This window comes from Lynx rufus, unplaced genomic scaffold (genome assembly GCF_022079265.1).
Source record: "Lynx rufus isolate CCGP_SWC_20201006 ecotype Redwood Valley unplaced genomic scaffold, mLynRuf1.p SCAF_4, whole genome shotgun sequence".
In the NCBI taxonomy this organism is placed as follows: Eukaryota; Metazoa; Chordata; class Mammalia; order Carnivora; family Felidae; genus Lynx; species Lynx rufus.
This window is the reverse complement of record NW_025814856.1, coordinates 189,096-208,888: the sequence shown is the minus strand read 5'-3', so window position 1 is coordinate 208,888 and position 19,793 is coordinate 189,096. Positions and strand designations below refer to the sequence as shown.

Here is a 19,793-nt window from a genome sequence, read left to right as displayed (position 1 = left end):
CCTGGCTGCCCCCCACCCCCGGGGCTCTTTCTTGGTCCAGGGTCCCAGGTTGTGGCTTTAATCAAGAGAGAGCCACAGCACGCTCTTCCGGGATTGGGGAGCTGCAAGAGGGAGCCATGGTGTATTCTAGGGCAGGGAAGTCGCCCAAAGGAGTCAGTGTGTCCCAGGCCCTGGCCGGCATCCCGGGGGAGTTGCCAGAGCGTAGGGCCCGGCTTCAGCTCGGTGCCGGGGATCCGCGGGCCTCCCAGGGCCTCAGGCGGCCAGTCCAGCACCCACACCCCTGCCCACCACCGCCAACATCCCTCCCAGGTCCTTCCCCTGTTGCCCCGCGCACCTCACTGCGCAGGCGCGCGGAAACCCCTCCAGGCCCGAGTGCGCAGCCGCACGCGGCCCGGAGAGCTCTCCAGCCCCGCCCCCGTTGTGCGCTTGTGGGCGGGATTGGCGGAGGCGGGGCATGCGTATTGGGCGGGGCGAAGCCTGGCCTATAAAGGCGGCGGCGGGGCGGTGCGCCCGGCTCCTCTCGGCGGCGGCGGCGGCCCAGGCAGAGGAGTCCGCGGTGGTGGCGGCGGCGGCAGCGGCGGCGCTGTTCCCCGCGCGGTCCGCGCAGTGGGGTCCGGGCTGCGTGTCTCGGGCGGCGGCGGCGGTGGCACTGCGGCCCCGGCCCGAGTCCGACCCCGGTGAGTGCGGCCCGGCGACGCTGGCCTGGCCCCGACCCGGTCTCGGGGATCGGGCCCCGCGGAGCCTCGGCGTCCGGGGCTCACGGCGCGCTGGCCGCAGCCACTCACGTTCTCCTTTGTCTGCTCCCGCCTGCAGGGTCCCCTACCCGGCCGCCCCCCGCCCACGGGCCGCTCCCCCGGGCCCGCCGTCCCCTCCCCCGCTGGCGGGGCCCGGACAGAAGATGGTGCAGAAGAAAACAGCCGAACTTCAGGGCTTCCACCGTTCGTTCAAGGTGAGGGCCGGGTGGGTTTGGGGTCGCCTGGGGCTGGACCACTCGAGTGGCCGGTGGGGGGCGCGTAGCCCCCACCCCCGGGATCCACCCGTGGCTGCTGCCCGCCCTCCCCGCCCCCCCGCCGTGTGTCTGGGGCTGCCCCAGCCGGGAGTGCGCTGGTGGGGGTGGTCAGCGGGCCACAGTCCAGTCCCCAGCGCCCTGGGGACTGTGGGGTCTTTCCTCTAGGAACCCCAAGCGCGGTCAGGGCCCCCAGGCCCTTGGGAGCACCTGGTTGTGTGTCCCCTGCAAACCCCTGTGCACTGCTAGGGAGCTCAGGCCACAGTCCAGTCCTCAGCGCCTTGGACCTGTGGGTCTGTGGGGTCTTTCCTCCAGGAATCCGAGGTAGGACTGCAGGTCCCAGAATAGGTGGTCCTTGGAATAAGGGAGTGAATTGGATGCCCCTCAGCCCTGCGCCTCCCAGACAGTCCGGGCCCAAGTGCTATTTCCTGTGGGAGCAGGAAGTTTCTGCGGTGGCCCCACGGCTGCAGTCTTGGTCTCAGATGAGCGAGTCTGGGGGGGGGGGGCCGGGCAGGTGCTGGGGAGGGGCCCCACGGGGCTGGCTCAGGGGACGCAGTGATGTCAACGGCCTCCCCACCCCACCAGCCGCGTTATGTAATGGCTTCCCTGGGCCTTCTTGGGCAGGGACCTGTTGCCCTGTAAAGAAGGCAGGACCTGGGTGTGTGTGGGCACGCGCACGCGTGTGTGTGTGTGTGTGTGCGCGCGCGCGCGGCGCACTTTCATGTGTGTGTGTGTGTGTGTGTGTGTGTGTGTGTGTGTACACAGGCACTCCCAGAACCGGGGTGGGAGGAGCAAGCTGAGACTGTTTGGGTTAGAATTCCCAGGCCTGTCCAGCCACATCTTGGGCCAGCGTGCCCCACCCCTGCCCACACGCCTGTCATCCTCGCTTTACCCCCTGCCAGGGGAGCAACAGCCTTGGCAAGTCCAAGTGTCCGGGGCCGGGCTGAAGCGGGGGGGTGGACCCGAGACGTCACCGGCAGTGGTCTATTCCCTCCTGGGGCTGGGCATGAGCTAGGACAGGGTCAGTGTGAGGGGCCAGCACGGCAGCCAAAGCAAACTCGAACTTTCTGGATGATTCCAGCCGCCTCCTGCCAAGGCCTGCTGACTGGAGGCCTGAGGCCAGCCCCAGGCCCAGCCCGCCCACATTGCTTGGGACTGGAGGCTGCTCCCAGGTGGGACCGTGGGAGTCCCGAGGAGTGGGAAGGACCCTGGCCAGGGAGCCTCAGCTATGAGAAGGTCCTCTCAGCCACTCTGGGACTCCCCTCCCGCCATGCTGAGCTTGCCTCTTGGGCTGGGCCTCGCCCTCCCGCCCCAGTCCAGCAGCGGCACTGCCGGGACCCTTAATGCTGGGCGTCTCCCAACACACTTTCCCCATTTTCAGTTGGGAAATCGGAGCCTTGGAAAGAGATGTTTGCCCCGAGTCTCCCTGCAGGTGGAGACAAGGACACAGGAGCTGCTTTCATCAGGGGTGGCCAAGCCACCAAGGTGGAGGCTGGGACAGGCTTGTGGGGGTGGCGAGGGGACCCATAGGCCCCCTTGAGGGTCCTCGCACTGTTCCTCGGTCCGAGGAGCTACAGGCAGCTTCCTTCCATCACCCAGCCACAGACGTGGGTCAGGCCTGGGGCCGAGGTCACTAGACGGAGGTGAGCGGCTGCTGGCTGCTGGCCCTGAGCGTCCCCCCCCCCCACCCCCGCCGCTGTCCACCCCTATGTGGTTACCCTGGGGCCCCTCCTCCCGGGTAGAAGTAGTGACCCGGCCCCTCTCGAGACCTCTGGAGGAGCCCAAGGCAGGGTGCTGGTTTCTGGCGTTGGTGACTGTGTGCCTGCCTCCCCACGGAGGCCAGACTCCCACCGGGCAGGGCCAAGGGCCGGAGCACTCCCTTCTCCCGTCTGCCTGGCCTGCCCGGCCCAGGCCTCCTCACAGCCCTGCACAGGGGGGTGGGGAGGCCGAGAGGCCTGCGCCTGTGTTTTCAGCCGCTCCCTCTGACCTCCGCCTGCCCCCTCTGCTGCCGGCCTGGCTTCCGGGCCTCCCGTGTGTAGGAATCTGGCCCAGCTCCTTTTGCCCTGGGCCCCGTGGTGTTTCTCTGGGGCTTTCCTGGAGCTCCTTCTTTGGATGATCCTCCTGCTGGAGCCCCGTCCCCAGTTGTCCTGAGGCCCCAGGGAGGGGCAGTGACCTGGCTCGGGTCACCCGGCATCAGCAGCACCACCGTGCACAGAGGCCCCCTCACCCACCTGAGGCCCCGGCCACCTAGTCGGCCAGGGTGCAGGGAGCTAAATTAGAGCTATCTCCTGAAGGCCTCTGCTGGGCCTCAGTGTCCTGGCCTCAAAGGCCTCACATCTCAAGCCAGGGGCCGTCCGTCCTCACTGTGGCCCATCTGCTCTGCAGAAGATTATTCCAGCAGCAGCTCTCTGGGGCGGGTAAGACAAGGTTTCTCCAAGCCCCAGCTGCCTTCCTTCCCTGCTCAGGGTCTAGCACCCTTCCCCCGGTCCTGGGGACTAGTGGGTGACCTCCAGTGGGCCTCTCCCTGCAAGGCTGGTTTCTTAGCTGGGCACGGGGGCCTGTGAGGAGCTCTGTCCCGGTGGCAAAACGGGACAGTGCTGGCTGTGGCCCGGGCAGGGCTGGGCAGAGGGCGGTCCGGTGTCTACACTGTTGCAGCCGGAGGCCTTGGAGGCCCGTCCTGTGAGCCACGGTCGGGCGACAGCGGGACCTCAGAGGGAGCAGCGCGTGACCAGGAGGGCAGTGGCTCCCTGTTTCACAGAGGGAAGACTGAGGCCAGAAATTCAGGGCCTCGTGCTGGAGGCTATGGGAAAGCAGGCAGGGCCACCCCTGCTGGGAACCCCGCCTAGAAGCCAGAAGCCGGTGACTCACCCCCTCCCACTGACCGCCTTGCTGTCTTTGATCCTCTGCAGCCCAGGGGGCCAGCTGGGCTGCGGAGGTTGTCCCGGGTGAGCCGCGAGGCCTGGCCTGGGCACCATAGTGACGCACGCCAGGCCCTCTTGCCTGCTCGGGGCCCCTCCCCGCAGCGCATCCCTTTCCTGGACACCCCGAGGGCCCTGGGGTTCGGGGGAAGAAGGACCATTTCCTTACAGTCAGGCAAAGCCAGGCTTTTGTCTCCCTGGACTCGTGGATGCAGACGCGGGGGCTGGGTCACTCTCTGGGCAGGCCCTGAGAGCCCTCCTGTCCTGTCCCCTGCAGGGGCAGAACCCTTTCGAGCTGGCCTTCTCCCTAGACCAGACCCACCTCGGGGAGACCGACTTCAGCTTGGAGCATCCCGCCCGCCCTGGTGAGGGCCGGAGAGGAAGGTGGCGGTGCGGGAGGGCCGGTGCGGGAGGGCAGCAGGGGCTGCCTGCTGAGCAGGGCGGGCCTCACCCGCGGGTCTCCTAGTGCAGATATGCCCGCCAGCCAGCCCATCGACATCCCAGACGCCAAGAAGAGGGGCAAGAAGAAAAAGCGGTGCCGGGCCACCGACAGCTTCTCGGGCCGGTTCGAAGGTCAGTGAGGACTACAGGTGGGGGTGTAGGGAGACGTGGCCAGCCCGGGGCGGCTCTCACCGCACCCCTGCTCCCCAGATGTCTACCAGCTGCAAGAAGACGTGCTCGGGGAGGGTGCCCACGCCCGAGTGCAGACCTGCGTCAACCTCATCACGAACCAGGAATACGCCGTCAAGGTGAGCACCGGCGCCCGGCCAGCTCCCCGCACCTCTCCCTGCAGCGCCTGGGCTCTGGCACTGGCCGCGGGTGGCGGGAGCGGGGAGCTGGCCTTTGAGCTCCCGGACCAGCAGCTGGGGGAAAACTAGTATCTAAAAATGGCCCCAGGGCCAGTGACTCAGGCCACCCCTGGGAATCTAGGTCAGCCTGCTCTGAGCCCCTGAGTCTGGGCAGGAAGTGACCATAAGGAGCCGCTCCCTACACAGGTGGCTGAGGACCTGGTGCCAGGGCACCTGAGAGCTGGGGGCTTTGGTCAGATTTGGCTCTTGCCTGCTGGGTCACCCCAGGCCACTCCTCAGCGACAAGCGGTTCTCCGTGTTGGTTACGAGGGTTAAAAGGCAATGCCGTACTTGGGGCCCAGGGAGGCTTGGCATCTGGGGAGACCAGGGTGTGGCCTCGAAACCTGTATCTCTCGGCCAGGCAGTACGGCCCTGTGCTCCGAGAAACCGTCCAGTCTTCCCTGGTGACCCTGCATCCGGGTGGGGTGGGGTCACAGGAGGCTGGCAGACCAGGAATGAGGACCGGTGCTCCCCGGTGAGCGAGGCTGGCCAGAGCCCAGCGCTTTGGTAGAAGTCTGATGGCAAAAGTGGCCATCGTCCCTGCCCCGTGAGTTCCAGGTCGGGCGGCATGACGGTGCCAGAAAACTGGATGCTTAGCTTTGAGCGCTTTCTGCAAGACAGGCCACGCGCTGAGTGTTTTCCCCTTAAGGACTGTCGGGCAGCCTGGCCTCCTGTGCCCCTTCGACAGTTCGGAACGAGGCTCTGAGGGGTTAGACAGCCTGAGTCAGACCCTGTTGGGCCTCCTGTAAGGTCATCCCTCTGCCCCGAGGGACTGCAGTTTCCTCCATGAGGTGGGGTCCTGGCCAGATTCCCAAGGGGTAGGATGAGGTTCTTCAGGAGGGCATGGCTGCTGGCATTGTGTCACGAGGCCCCGACATCTGGTTGGTCTGCCTCTCCGAGGCACGGGTGCGTTTGTCACCAGACAGGTGGGACAGCACGTAGGCTGGGCCCCGGCAGCACGCGGACACCATGCCTGCCTGTTGGAGGGGCGAGCTGGTGGCACACCGTGTTCCCCTCCTCCAGGCCGGCGCGCTGGGCAGGGAACCCCGGGCCTGCCCCGCCTGCCCGGTGAGAGGGGCCTAACATCCAACCTGGGAAGACGTTCCCAGTGGGTGCCCGGGGGCCGAGGTGGCCCGGAGAGAGCCAGCTGGCACCTTCACCTTCTGCCCCCACTTCTGTGGGCGAAGGTGTCTCGGGGAGAATCCGGGAGGCAGGTGGGCCCAGAGCTGCCAGGTGCCGGCGGGATCGGGGGCAGAAGCTGGCTTCCGGAGGCTCTGGAGTCGCGGGGAGACTGTCCCTGTTGGTTGACGGGAGGGCCAATCTGGGCTGGCATGAAACGGGCCTGGGCTGAGGGGCCCGTGGCAGCTGCCCAGACTGTCACAGAACGGGGGAGGTGGGACTTGGCACCAAAGTGGGCAGGGACGGCTTGGCTGGCAGCCAGGCACCCCAAGACCGCTCTAGTCCCCGGTGTGGTGTGGGAGTCCACAGTGGCCACCGGTCTCCCAGGCAGGGAGGGGATGCTGACACCCTGAAGGGGCATTTTGCAGGCGTCTCAGGCCCCAAACATGCCCCCGAGGCCTGTGGGGTCAGGAGCGGAACAGGCCCGCCTCCTCTTTCTGCCATTCTTGTCCAGCTTGTCTCTCCCCCGATGCCACTTGGGAAACATGTTGCAACCCCCCCCTCCCCCCAGCCTGTGCTGACGCCATAGTTCTGACTTCTGGCAAATTCTGGGCCGCAAGAGGAGAGCTCTGCTTAGAACTTAAGGTCTAAGCTCGAATGGGGTCTCAGCTGTGGCGCAGGGCAGGTCTCTGGTGGGAGCCCCTTGGGCTTTGGGAGGGGCTTTGGCTGACCCACTGCTCTGTCTCCTGCCCGCCCCCCCCCCCCCCACTTAGATCATCGAGAAGCAGCCTGGCCACATTCGGAGCAGGGTTTTCCGGGAGGTGGAGATGCTGTATCAGTGCCAGGGACACAGGTAATGTGACCCACCTTGCCACAGAACCGGGCCCTGAGCCATCTTTCCGTGTGTGAATGGGCCTGAATGCCTCCTCACCCCCAGCAAGCATTTGGGCAGGCATCCAGTGTGCAGCAGAGGCCGTGCAGGGTGCACTGGGGAAGACCCAGCGTCAGGCAGGCAACCCAGAGTGGGCAAGGTGGAAGCAGGCCCGTGGCCCCGGTCCCAGCCTTCCTGTGCACAGGTGGGGGTGGAAAGGGTGGGCCCCTCCTGGGCTGGGCTGTGGCTGCACAGGGGCCTTAGGAAGCCTCCCTCCTCTCCTGCCTCTCCAACCCCCCACACCTCAGGAATGTTCTAGAGCTGATAGAGTTCTTTGAGGAGGAGGATCGCTTCTACCTGGTGTTTGAGAAGATGCGGGGCGGTACGTGGGGCCTGGGGGACGTTTGCAGCTGTGTCCTAATGGGCTGTGGGCTCGGCCACCAGGGAGGACTTTTCAGATGTGCTCGTCCTGCACATCAGAGGGGGCTTGTGGGGTCCGAGCTTCCTGTCCACATGGCAGCTCAGGGTTGAAGGCTCTGAACCCAGGGAGGCCAGAGTGGGCACTTCCCTGTCGGGTGGAAGTGGGCACTAGGCACTGGGCGGTGGCCTGGAGACACGGAAGTGACGCGTATGTTTTTCCTCCACCACGGCCTGGCCCCAGGCTCCATCCTGAGCCACATTCACAAGCGGCGGCACTTTAACGAGCTGGAGGCCAGCGTGGTCGTGCAGGACGTGGCCAGTGCCCTGGACTTCCTGCACAACAAAGGTGGGTGGTGGGGCTCCCTTGTTCCCTGGGATGTCCAGCCTCGCGCCCTGTCCAGCTGCCTGAGACTCCTAGAAAATGCCTCCACTCCCTCCACTGAGTCCCGGTTCTCACCGCAGGCATCGCCCACAGGGACCTAAAGCCAGAAAACATCCTCTGCGAGCATCCCAACCAGGTGAGGGGCGCCGGGGAACCGCCTTCCCTGCGCCAGGGCCCGGGCTGGGTTGGCCTGGACCGCCGTCCCCCCCTCCCTTACCGCCTTTTCCCACCCTTCCTAGGTGTCCCCTGTGAAGATCTGCGACTTCGATCTGGGCAGCGGCATCAAACTCAACGGGGACTGCTCCCCGATCTCCACTCCGGAGCTGCTCACCCCGGTGAGGCGCCCAGGCAGCAGGCACGCAGCGACCCGCTCGGTTCTGCTCTGGGGCTGCGCGGCCCGCTGCCCCTGCCGTTGCGTAACCTCGAGGTGCTGGCTGCTCTGCTGCCTAGCCCGTGGAACTGGTGCTTTTGCTTAGCAACAGCCACTGATTGGCCCGCGGAAAGTGGCGGGCGGGGCCACGGGCGGGAGGGGAGGGGCGGGCTCCCAGCACCTGCCGCTGATTGGGTGGCTGGGCGGGTGGGCACCTGCCACCTGTTGATTGGGCGGGTGTGAGGGCGGGGCCTGCCCCCAGCCCGTCTCTGATTGGCCAGGCTGGGCATCGGGCACCGCAGGCTCAGGTGACCCAGTGTTGGGGCCTTCACGTGATGCCGGGAAGTCCCGGCCTGCTGCAGTCCCCTCCTCCCCTCCACGGGCCCTGACGCCTCGTCCCGCCCGCAGTGCGGCTCAGCGGAGTACATGGCCCCCGAGGTGGTGGAGGCCTTCAGCGAGGAGGCCAGCATCTACGACAAACGCTGCGACCTCTGGAGCCTGGGTGTCATCCTCTACATCCTGCTTAGCGGCTACCCGCCTTTCGTGGGCCACTGCGGCAGCGACTGCGGCTGGGACCGCGGCGAGGCCTGCCCGGCCTGCCAGGTGCGCGCGTGCGCCCCGTCCGTCCCCTGTGCGCCCGGTGCATCGCAGGCCTGGTCTGTGCGCGCGTGCGCCCGTCCCCCCTTGTGCCAGTCTCTGAGCATGTGCGTCCCCCACCCCCAGCACCCCTCTGTGCCCTCCCCCAGGGCCTGCTTGCTGCCGAGATGCTGGCCTGTGATGCCTGATCCATCCACGGGGCAGTGCTGGCCTGGTGATCCTGGGGTTACACAGACTCCTTGGTTTTATGGTCTAGGAGAGGAAGCATTTGGAGGTCAGGAATCTGCCGTCCGGCAGGACTAGGATTTAGGGTTTGGGATGATCACGTTTCAGCCTGGTGGCCTTCTGCTCCCACGAGCCCGGCTGCCCAGAGTTGCCTTTCTGCTGCTTGGCTTCTCTTGGGCAGAGTTCACTGAGCACTCTCCTGAGGCCAGGTCTCTAGTCCAGCCTGCTTTCCTCTCAGGCATTTGGCCCCCCCAGAGCCCCCGGTCCCGCCAGCTGACCTCAGGGCCCCCACTGCAGCCCCTGCCCACCCCCCCTTGCGGTCTGGGGGCCAGGGTTAGGCTGCGTGGCTGGGCCTGGGGCCTACGGCAGCTTGTTACCGAGCAGCGTCATGATGTACCCCGTTGCGTCCAGGCCGGTGTGGATGTTGGGGTAAGTTGGCTGCGGCTGATTTCACCCCCTTGCCCCTCTCCCTCAGAATATGCTGTTTGAGAGCATCCAGGAGGGCAAGTATGAGTTTCCCGAGAAGGATTGGGCCCACATCTCCTTTGCTGCCAAAGACCTCATCTCAAAGCTCCTCGTCCGCGACGCCAAGCAGAGGCTGAGCGCCGCCCAAGTCCTGCAGCACCCCTGGGTGCAGGGGGTGAGTGAGCCCTGCTGGGGACCTCCTGCCTCTGGCCCGCCTCCGATGGGCAAGGGAGGGACTTGGAGCAGGGGTATGAGCATCCCCGGGGAGGCCAGCATCGACACCCCCAGGTGCAGCGTGGGTCTGGGGCCCAGCCTTGGGGTCTGCAGGGGCCCCAGGCGCAGCAGTCAGACCCACCACCTGCTTCCAGCCGGGCGCCAGGACTGCAGAAACTGCTTGAGCTTGTGCCCCGGAGGCATCGGGGCCTCCTCCCGCCTGGCACAGGGAGCAGGCTGAGGTCGTGCAGGTGTTAGGCAGGTGGCAAACCCCGGGCAGGGCCCGCCAACCCCAGTCCTGCTCCCTGTCCCCCCACCCCCAAGCCGGGAAGAGCCTGGCGTTTCTCTGGCCAGCAGTGCCCCGAGCCAGGCTGCCTGCCCAGAGCAGGGAGGGCCCACGGGCAGGAGTCTTAACCAGACGTTGGCACCGGGAGTCCACAGGAAGCAAAGGCTGGGGCCCTGGTGTTAAGGAAGGCCAGCCGGTGGAGGGGCTCCCAGCCCCTTCTGGGGCACCGGGAGACCTGTGGGGGCGGGGGGGGGGGCAGGGTGCGGGTCTAGAGAACCGCTTTGGGCTTCTGCCTTGCCCTCCCCTGGCCTGGCTGGGCTCCAGCAGAGACACCCCCCTCCCCTCACCTCGGTCGCTGCCAGCGGGGCCCCGGGAAGGCAGCTGGGCTCTGCTTTCAGCTCCGCCTCTCCCCTGTCCTTACAGTACGCTCCAGAGAACACCCTGCCCACACCCATGGTCCTGCAGAGGTGAGACCCACGGGGGGGTGGGGGGTCTCGGGCCCGAGAGCGGGGGGGGACCCCGAGTCGGGGGTGGTTAATGTTAAGATGGTTAAAGTGACAAGCCGTCTTTAAATCGGGGGGCTGGGAAAGCCATCTAAGCGCTTGGGTGTCCTCGTACCAGTGATGGTGATGGATTGGGCCCCTGGCGGGGGTCCTGGTCCCCCAGGGAGGCTGGGCATGTCTGGGGCCTGCAGCCCCTCCCCCCGAGGTACTGCACAGACTCTAGGGGTCCCAAGGGGATCGGGCCCCAAAGCTACCTTTCACCTCCTTGGTGACCGCCCCGTCTCCAGGAACAGCTGTGCCAAAGAGCTCACGTCATTTGCGGCTGAGGCCATCGCCATGAACCGGCAGCTGGCCCAGCGGGAGGAGGACGCGGCCGAGGAGGCGGAGCAGGGCCAGCCCGTGGTCGTCCGAGCTGCGCGCTGTCTGCGGCTGTCGCCGCCCTCCCAGAGCAGGCTGGCCCAGAGGCGACAGCGAGCCAGCCTGTCCGCGGCCCCCGTGGTCCTGGTGGGAGACCACGCGTGACCCCTCCCTCCCTCTGTACATAGGTCACTCCCCCCCTACCCCCCCATGAAATCTAAAAAGTTTTTTAAGCTATTGCCAGCCGGTGACCAGCAGGCTGCCCTCCCCTGGCTGGACTTCGAGGCGCTAAGCTCAGTTGGGGGGGCTCTTTTTATATGAGGTTTTTGCTGTTGGCTTTTTTTCTTTTTTCTGTCTCACCCCCGTTTTTTTTCCTTTTAAAGGTGTTAAAAGCAAAGCAGGCACCTGGGGAGGAGGTTGGAGGGTGTGTCGCCGGGCTTGTCCCGTCCCAGCCCCAGATACGCACCTCTACTGTGAAGGGTCCCCACGCCCCACGCCCGCCCTGCCCAGATGTGACTCAGGAGAGGAGGGCACTTGTCGCCTTCCAGAGCTGGGGGCACAGAAGCGCACCCCTTCCCCAGCCCTCACAGTATTTGCAGGGACGGGCCACCCCCACGTCTCCCCGGGGTGACACAGCACCTCTTTAATCCCTCACCCTGAAGCACCCTGGTCGCTTGGTGGGGTGGGGGCTTCTCAGGTCTCCCTTGTGGCTGGAGGGGGCTTGGGTGCGGGCAGGTGGGAATCACGGCTGCCTGCCGGGCCCCGCCTCTGACTGACAATCGGGGCTCCCTCGAACCTTGACCTTAAGCTCTCGCCGCCCCCTCCCCTGCCCTCTCCAAGGGGGACCCTGCCCACCCAGGAGGGCAGTGCCAGAGGAAGTGGGAGGGGTTGGACAGGCGCCCGTCAGCCAACGTGGGGGTCCCTCAGGCCCCCACCCTGGGCACCGGAGTGCCCTTTCTCAGGGCTCAGTCTGACCATGGCCACGTCCTGCCCCTCACCGTCACCCCTGGGTCTGGTGAGGAAGCTCTGTCACCACCCCCCCCTTACTCCTCCTCAGAGCCAGGGCCCAGCCAGGGGTCCTGCTAAAGCCCCCCGCCCCCAAGGGCAGCGTTTCTGCGTGCCCACCTTCAGGAACACGGCTACAGCTGCCACGGCCTCCTCCCGGGCACCCAGGAACCTCCGTGCCCGCCTCTACCCACCTTGGCGCCGGGGTCAGATGTTGAGTGACCGCCGGGCTTGGGGCGACTGACCCCCCTCTTCCCTCGGGTGGGAAACACTATGCAATACAGGCTTCCCTTTTCTCCATGTTCGTGTGCTTCTGCCGGGGGTGGGGGTGGGGTCTCTGCAGCCCCCCCCACCAGGGCAGCCTGGCCCTGGGGTCTGGGCGAGACTCCGCGGCAGGCCGGGCCTGGATCGCCCCCCCCCCCCCCCCCCCCCGGCTTCTAGTTGTTCGTCCCGTTTTGTTCGTTTTTTAAAGACATCGGTTGACTTCCCTTCCCTGTTCTTGAATACTTGAATGTTGGGGGGCCTTGTGGGTTGGGGGAGCTCACGTGCCGTTTCTGTGGCAGTCTCTGGTGGCCGGTGGGGACTGACTGCCCCTCCCGTCCCCCGCCCGCCTGGATCTGTGGACTGGCCTTTCCAAAGACCCCGGGGGGTGGGGGGGAGAAGGCCGCCCCGCCCCCTGCTTCTCGCCCATCAGTGATTCTACGTTTTGCAACTGGGGATTCTGCCTTTTTGTAAAAAAAAAGAAATGCACCCCCCGCCTGCCGCGGGTGCCGTGGCCGTTTTAACTCTGGAAAGCTGAGCTGTGAGGAGCTTTTTTTTTTTTTTTTCCCAAAGGTGGGGCAGCCACTTCCTCCCCGTCACACGGACAGTGTGGCCCAGAGGACTGTCAGAACCGCTACTGTGAATGGGCGCCCGGCCCCTGGCCCTGGGGGAGGGGAACGGCAACGTTTCAATGTTCAGATGTATAAAAAAGACAAAAAAAAAAAAAAAGAAACTCAAGTTTTTTAGAAGTGGGGGGGAAACATCAAGCACTTTAACTGCACCGCACCAGGTGAACCGATACAGCTCATTTTCCTTACACCAACGTCAATGCCGGACTTTTGTATTGTTTTGTAAGGATTTAATAAAAGTCATAAAAACTTGGGGGTCCTCGTCCTGGTTTTCTGTTGAGTGACGAGCAGCCCCAAACCATTTCTCGATCGTCGATCTCACTGATGCCGTTGGAGTCCGGGGTTTGGACGGGCGCCGAGGGGGTTGGCCTGGGCCCTCGTCTGTCCGCGGCGGCTGCGGGCCCGGCTTCCTCCCGACGTGTGGGTGGCTCTGCCACGCTGAGAGGACAGCCAGAGTTGCCCGGGACCGAAGCGGGAGCGGCCAGGCTGGCCTGCTCTTGGACGCCATCACGTCCCCGCATCCAAGGCCCGGCCCTCTGCTGTCCCGGAGCCGAGGGTGCGCAGAGGCGAGCAGCTCGGGGTGGTGGGGCTGCTACCTTTGGCCGATGCAGCCCAACGAAACCTGGTAATCCCAGCCTGTCCCGTGTGGCTGGCCCTCGGCCGTCATGAGATTCTTGCTGCAAGCGGGCCTTTGTGCTGGATAGCCGGGGCTGACCGGATCCCGGCAGGGAGGCAGTGGACCGGGGAGGGCTTCCCGGAGGCAGTTGCCAGTGGGGGGAGGGGCGGTGAAGTCGGCGGTTAGGGGGCGTCAGCCTGGGCTGCCCCGAGCTCCAGCTCATCTGAGAAGCCAGGCGAGGTGATGAGCTAGCAGGGCGCATGAGCCCCCCGGGGGAGCTGCAGGTGACCTGGGCTCTGTGGGGCGGGGGGCCGGTCCTCGAGTGTGCCAGGCCCAGTCCCTGGAGCTCCCGTGTCTGCTTCCCTCCCCGAGCGTCCTGTGTTCAGGATCCAGCCAGGGGGCAGGCGCTAGGATCGCCTGGGCCCGCGGAGGCTGGTGGGTCACCCCTCCTGCCCGGGACCCGGGGCTCAGAAACACGGCCTGCCCCACCTGGCATCCCCGAGCCTGGCCCCACCCCTGCTTTTGTTCAGCTCCCTCCTAGCCCTCCCCCGAGACCCCATGGCTGCCCTGCCCAGCACTGGACCGCCACCAGCCCCCTCCAGGGCCACCCCCCCCCCCCAAGTCCCTCTCACGGCGCCTCTGGGCCCCTTCCCTGGCTCTGGCCCAGCCTGACATGTGGGTGGGTCGGAGCCCTGCCGACCCTCACCGATGCCCTCTCCCTGCCCCCTCCTGCCCCCTCCCTGCCAGGCCGGCATAGGTACAGCCTGTTCTACGAGTTGAGTTGCCTTTTCTTCCCGGCTGATCCCGCCCCTTCCACGTCTCTCTCTCTCTGTCTCTCTCTCCCTCTCTCTCTCTCTCTCCCTCTCTCGCTCATGGAGCGGCAGGAAAATCCTGAAGCTGGAGGACCCAGGAGCCTTTCCCAGGCTGATGACTGTGGCGCCCCACCCGCCTCCACCTGAGAAAGAGGAGGTGCCAGCCACGTCCGAGGCGCCAGGGAGGTGACGTCGGTGACCAGGGTCTCTGCGCCGCACGAGACGGTGGCTCGCGTTGGAGCTATGTGCGCACAATGGGGGCTGGGCGGGCGCACGGAGACCCTCATCTGCAGTTTTTCTGTAAAGCTAAAGCTTTTTTAAAAAATAAATTTTACTTAAAAAAAAAAAAGTAGTGGGCGCCTGGGAGGCTCAGGTGGTTAAGCGTCTGGTTAAGCGGCTCAGGTAATGATCTCACGGTTTGGGGTTCAAATCCCGCGTCGGGCTCTGCGCTGACAGCTCAGAGCCTGCTTAGGATTCGCGCGCTCTCTCTGCCCCTCCCCTGCTCATTCTCTCTTTCTCTCAAAATAAATACATAAAACCTGAAAAAAAATAAGCCAGGCGTAAAAGGCCACGTGGTGTGCGAGGCCACGCGTGTGAAACGTCCAGAACAGGCTCATCCACGGACAGGAAGGGGGCTCGTGGGGGCCGGGGCTGGGGACGGAGAGAGGGTGACTGCTGATGGGGACAGTGTTTCCTTTTGGGGCAATGGAACTTTCTGGAATTGGGCAGCGGTGATGGTTGCACAACACGGTGAATGTACTACACAGCACCGATTTGTTCTGGAAACTTCACCTCAATTTAAGTTAAAAAGATGAGCAGAGCAAGTCTGTGTAGGGTGGGTTACATCGGGGAGTAATTTAGCTCCCCAAGGTGGGGGGCACACAGGCACCTCCCTCAGAGCTGGGGACTCCTGCAGGTTTTGTCCCTGTCGTTGTCACCAGTGCCCATGCGGAGCCCTCCATGTGCCCCCACCCCACCCCACCCCACCCCCAGCTCGCCGGTCCTGCTGTCGGGCAAGGCCAGAAGGGAACATTATGGAATCGAGTCAGACGTGAGGAAGAACCTGCCTGGATGGGGTAAGCCAGGGGGAGGGGGGCGGGGCACTGCGTTCCCAGGGCCTGGGACACCCCGCGAGGTGGGCCATCGGCCTTGCCCGTTTCCAGCACGCGGCTGCCTGCACACATGCCCTCGGTCACCCGGGCCTTTCACTCCTCCCCACGCGGGGCTCGGGGTTTATGGCAACCTCGGGAAGATGCTGTAGGGTTTCTGTCACGTCCATCATTTCCCCCACGAGGACTCAGTTTCCCCAAATGGAACGTGACGGTAATGGCTCCAGCTCCCCCCGACTCAGTTTCCCTTTTGCGACCCCCTGTGAAGCAGCAGGAGGCGGGGACACCAACAAGGGTGGGGGAGGACGGGGTTCTTGCCCAGCGCCGCAGCCTTGGCTCGGGGGTCGGGACGCTCGAGCCCGAGGCCCTCGGGGAGAGCACCTGGCCTGAGGCTGGCAAGTCCCCAGAACAGAGTCACAGACACACGGGCGGAGCACGGGTCTGTCAGCGTTCTATCAGCACGTTCCTGGCGGCACCTGAAGGTGCCAGGGCGGCCGAAGCTTGTGGGCCTAAGCCCTGGTCGCTCCTCACCCAAGGTCATCAGCTCGGTGACTCAACCCTGCAAGTAGGAGCCAGGACCAAGGACAGGTGAGCGAGAGCCTCTCCTGGGCACAAAACCTTAGGGGCTCCAAACACGGGGTCCCCAGGATCTTCCCGAGACAATTGTAGATTCTGGCGTTCAGGCAGCGCCCGGTTCCCCCAGTGGTAACATTTTGCAAAACTGTGTTACAATGTCGCAACCAAGACCGACTTTGCTACAGCGCAGCTGGCCCCCGAGTCCCGATTTCCAGGTGTCTCTGGGGGCTCCTGCCCTCCGCCCCGGGCTGCCGCAAGAGCGCCCTGATTAGCTCCAGGAACTCCCTCCCCTCTCTTCTCCTTTGGAAATAGAAATGCATCAGACTGGACTGTCGAGCTGGGGGCCTCTGACGGAACTTTCTGGAATGACGGACACGTTCTCCGTCTGAGCTGCCCAAGACAGCAGCCACCAGCCACGTGTGGCCGCTGAGTGAAATGCGGTCAATACGCATGAGGAACTAAATGCTTTCGTGTGTTTCTTCTTCTTTGGTTTCAATGTATGGAGCCTGGCAGGGCTGGTGGGTCTCCAGCTAGAAACCCTCCAGCGGGCCAAACCCTCCCTTTTCAGGCCTCTGCACTGTCTGGGGTTGGTCCCCAGTTCCTGCGTCCTCAGTCCGTACATCCTGAGCCCCGGGTACACAGTCGGCACTCGATAAATGCTGGTGGAGGGAGAGGTTGAATGAGTGAGGTCTCTGGACCGCCCCGCCCCCATCTAAACTGACTGGGGCGCCTCCGTGTGAAGATTGGCTTGCCCTCCGGGGCCTCACTTTGCCCCATCTGGATAGTGGAGCAGGGGTGTCACGGACCAGGGCAGGGTGTGACCTGTCTTCCATACCTTTATCCCTCGCTGGTGCGGTTCCTTGGGGGTTCACACCCTGTGATGGCCACCCAGGGTAACACACCCCACAGCAATGGGTGACATCCGGGGGTGTCCCCTGGACCCCCACCCTAGAGTGAAGGGCAGAGCAGGGGACAAAGACCCAGTGGGAACGGAGAGCTCCTGGCCCTGTATTTGGGGCCAGAGTGGGTATGCCAGGCACTGCAAGCAGGGAGGAGGACGCAGTTTTCGGATGGGGAAACTGAGGCACGGAGAGGTCAAGTCACTTGCCTCCGTGCAAACAAGCAGCATGCACAGCTGGGGCCGCAGAGCCCTGAGAGCACACACTCCTTCCTGCAGGAAATAAATATATTTGTTTAAAAAACGTGTTAAGTGGGGGTGCCTGGCTGGCTCAGTCTGTTAAGCGTCCGACTCTTGGGTTTCGGCTCAGGTCATGATCTCACAGTTTCGTGAGTTCGAGCCCCGCATCAGGCTCTGTGCTGACAGCGCGGAGCCTGCTTGGGATTCTCTCTCTCTCCCTCCCCCTCTGCCCCTCCCCTGCTCGCTCTCTTTCGGTCTCTCTCAAAATAAACGCTTAAAACATTGTTTAAAGAAGTTTTAAGTTAACTAAATGTAGACATTTATGGTGCCTGCCCTGGGGGGTGGTGATAACGGTTTTCCTGACGCTTGGGGGGGTCGGGTGGGGGGAGGTCTCTGCCTGCAGCGAGTTCTCCCGACCGCTCTCCAGCCTGTCCAGCAGCGTCCTTCTGTCACCCGATGTCACCTGCAGGGCTGTCTCCCGGGCTTCTGCTGCTCCTGTCGGGTGGGTCCTGACCGGGTTGGGGGCAGGAGGTGAGAGCTTGAAGACAGGGAAGTGGAGGAGGATGGGGGCGTTTAGATGGGGTGCCCTGTGTCCCCATGTTCGCCAGAACACATGCAATCGATGGCGTGGGGTTTCCCCGGAGGGCTGATAGGGGCTGGGTGATGTAGCTGGGTGCGTGTCGGGGGGGGGGGGGAAAGACCAGACTGGGGACCCACAGGGGCGTGTCCAAGACGGGACGACGCCCTCCCCCCTCCCCCCCGCCCCGGGGCTGCTGTGGGGACCGTCCAAAACCAAGACAGGGCAAAGGGACGTGCTCCAGCTCACGGCTGCATGACAAAGAATCCCAAAGCTCACGGCTCAAAACAACCATTTAATTTTCTCATGATTCTGTGGGCCGGGAATCTGGGAAGGGCTCAGCTGGACGGCTTGTCCCGGACCCAGAGGGACCGCCTCCAAGATGGCTCTTCGCTCACCTGTCTGGCGGCACCACCGTTGTGGCCTGTCTCTGTAGAGTGCTCGCCTTCCAGCACTTTCCGTGCACGGCACACATCTCTGGCATGGCTTCCGGAAGCCCAGGTGAGCCCAGGGAAGGGAAGCAGAAACTGCTAGGCTCGCGCCGGCACATCCTCTTGGGCAAAGACAGGTCGGGTCCCAGGGACGGAGGGAAGAGGTCCCCAGGCCCTCCCCCAGGTCAGGACCAAAGTCAACAGGTGCGTGTCTGCAGCCTCTGCCCCGCGGACGGACCCCGAACACGCGACGCTCAGGGAGGGACCCAGACACTAGAGGCCGCACGGGGTGGGTCCACGTGTGTGAAACGTCCAGAACAGGCTCATCCAGGGACAGGAAGGGGGCTCGCGGGGGGGCTGGGGGAGGGGGTGGGGGCGGTGACCGATGGGGACGGGGCTGCTTTAGGGGTGATGGAAGGTTCTGGAATTGATTGTGGTGATGGGTATACACTATGTGGATCTACTAAAAACCCTGAGTTGTGCACCTAAAATGGGTGAATTGTAGATCAACAAAGCCACGGCGGGGGGGGGGGGGGGACATAGGCACAGCGGCCACACGGTGGACACGACCTAAGCGTCCGTCCGTGGCTGAAGGACAAGCACAATGTGTCCATCCACACGCTGGAATGTGACCCAGCCTCAGGAAGGACATTTCTGGCCGGTGGGGCCTCTGACCCTTTCTCCCCACCCCTCCCCCAGGCTCTCCCCTCCCCCCCCCCATTTCCAGCGGGCAGAGGGGGAGGGGACAGGATCGGGAGCATCTCACCCGTGGAGTCACCCGCCTGGCGCTGGGCGCTCCGGGTCTGGGGTGGGTGGTCTGCGGCGGGGGGAGGGGCCAGGACTGGGCGGGGCGGGGGCGGGGCCAGCAGGCGGGACCCCCACCCTGCCGTCTCCTTCGGGCCCGCAGCTGGGGGCGGGGGGGGGGGGGGGGGGGGGGGGAGGCCCCCTTCTGGCCGCTTCGTACTCAGTTTGCTGACCTCTCCTCCATCCACCCCCGGCCCTACTGTGGAGACCTCCTCGTCTAAGACGCCGTCCCCGCCTCGCCCTCTGCGGTGAAGGTCTGCGGAGCTCGCGGACTTGGCCTCCCGCTCGCTCCCGTGACCCGGGCCCCGCGTGGGACCCTCCCAGATGCTGCCCTGGGGAAAGGGACATTACAACCCTCAGGCCTCTGGTGCCTCGGCTGTTAACTGGGGGAGGGACGGGGAGGGACGCAAACCCCAGTGCCAGGTGTCACCAGTAAAGACTCGTGATGCAGGGGACTTTGGATTTTCCGCGTCTTGGGAGAGATACGTCAAGGGGAGGGGGGTGGGGGGAAGGAGTAGGATCCCAGTCACTGTGGTTCCTGAGGGCACCTCCTTCCTGAGAAGGGCGGAGTGCTTCCAGAACATTCCAGAATATTCCCGCTTGTATCCTCCTCCCTGGTCAACATTCCCGGAGTGCAACAGTCAGCCTGGAAGCTTGTAAAACGTGAGGTGGGCCGGCCTCTGGAGCGCGTGTGGCGTAGGGGACAGACTTTGCTCTGCAGTGTGGTCGACAAGTCGGTGCGTTTATCAGACCCGTCTCACTGAATCTCAGACGCCCTTCTGCTTATTCGGAAAGCGCAGGCCCCAAGCCTGGTTGTCCCCCTCACTGCCTGTCCCGGGCCAGGTTTCCCAGAAGCACACAGTGAGACAGGCATGGGGGGAAGGCTTTCTTTGTTAGGGTTCCCTGGGAAGTAGGGCGACGATTCTCAACAGGGGTAACCGCCCCCCACCCTGGACACTGGGCCACGTCTGGGGGCATCTCGGGGGTGTCACACTGGGGTGCCCCTGGCATGGAGCGTGTGCTCGGCCCCCACAGCGACCAGGACGCTCCACAACTGAGAACCATCCAGGCTCCTGTGTTAGCAGTGCCTGGGGGGGGGGGCAGGAGCCAGAGGGGAAGGCAGGCGAGCAAAGCGGGGACAGCACAGGTGGCCCGAGGGGAGACAGGAGACCTGTTTATTTATTAAAAAAAATTTTTTTAGCGTTTATTTATTTTGGAGACAGAGACACAGAGCATGAACGGGGGAGGGGCAGAG

General features: G+C 64.5%; 1 protein-coding gene across 2 annotated transcripts; it reads left to right on the top strand.

The window, feature by feature from the left end:
* Positions 1-542: 542 nt before the first annotated feature.
* On the top strand, positions 543-12,728 carry MKNK2 (MAPK interacting serine/threonine kinase 2). Of its 2 annotated transcripts, XM_047095816.1 has the most exons (14): positions 544-677; positions 814-949; positions 4,202-4,289; positions 4,396-4,497; positions 4,576-4,673; positions 6,665-6,744; positions 7,071-7,144; positions 7,424-7,528; positions 7,645-7,700; positions 7,804-7,899; positions 8,343-8,537; positions 9,232-9,396; positions 10,144-10,187; positions 10,511-12,728. In XM_047095816.1, the coding sequence occupies exons 2-14, from the start codon at positions 899-901 to the stop codon at positions 10,743-10,745; spliced, it is 1,389 nt and encodes a 462-aa protein (XP_046951772.1). In that variant the 5' UTR covers positions 544-677; positions 814-898; the 3' UTR covers positions 10,746-12,728. The 2 variants fall into 2 exon arrangements, with proteins under 2 accessions (XP_046951773.1, XP_046951772.1); XM_047095817.1 differs by lacking the exon at positions 8,343-8,537 and having other exon boundaries at positions 543-677.
* The last annotated feature ends 7,065 nt before the right edge of the window (positions 12,729-19,793 follow it).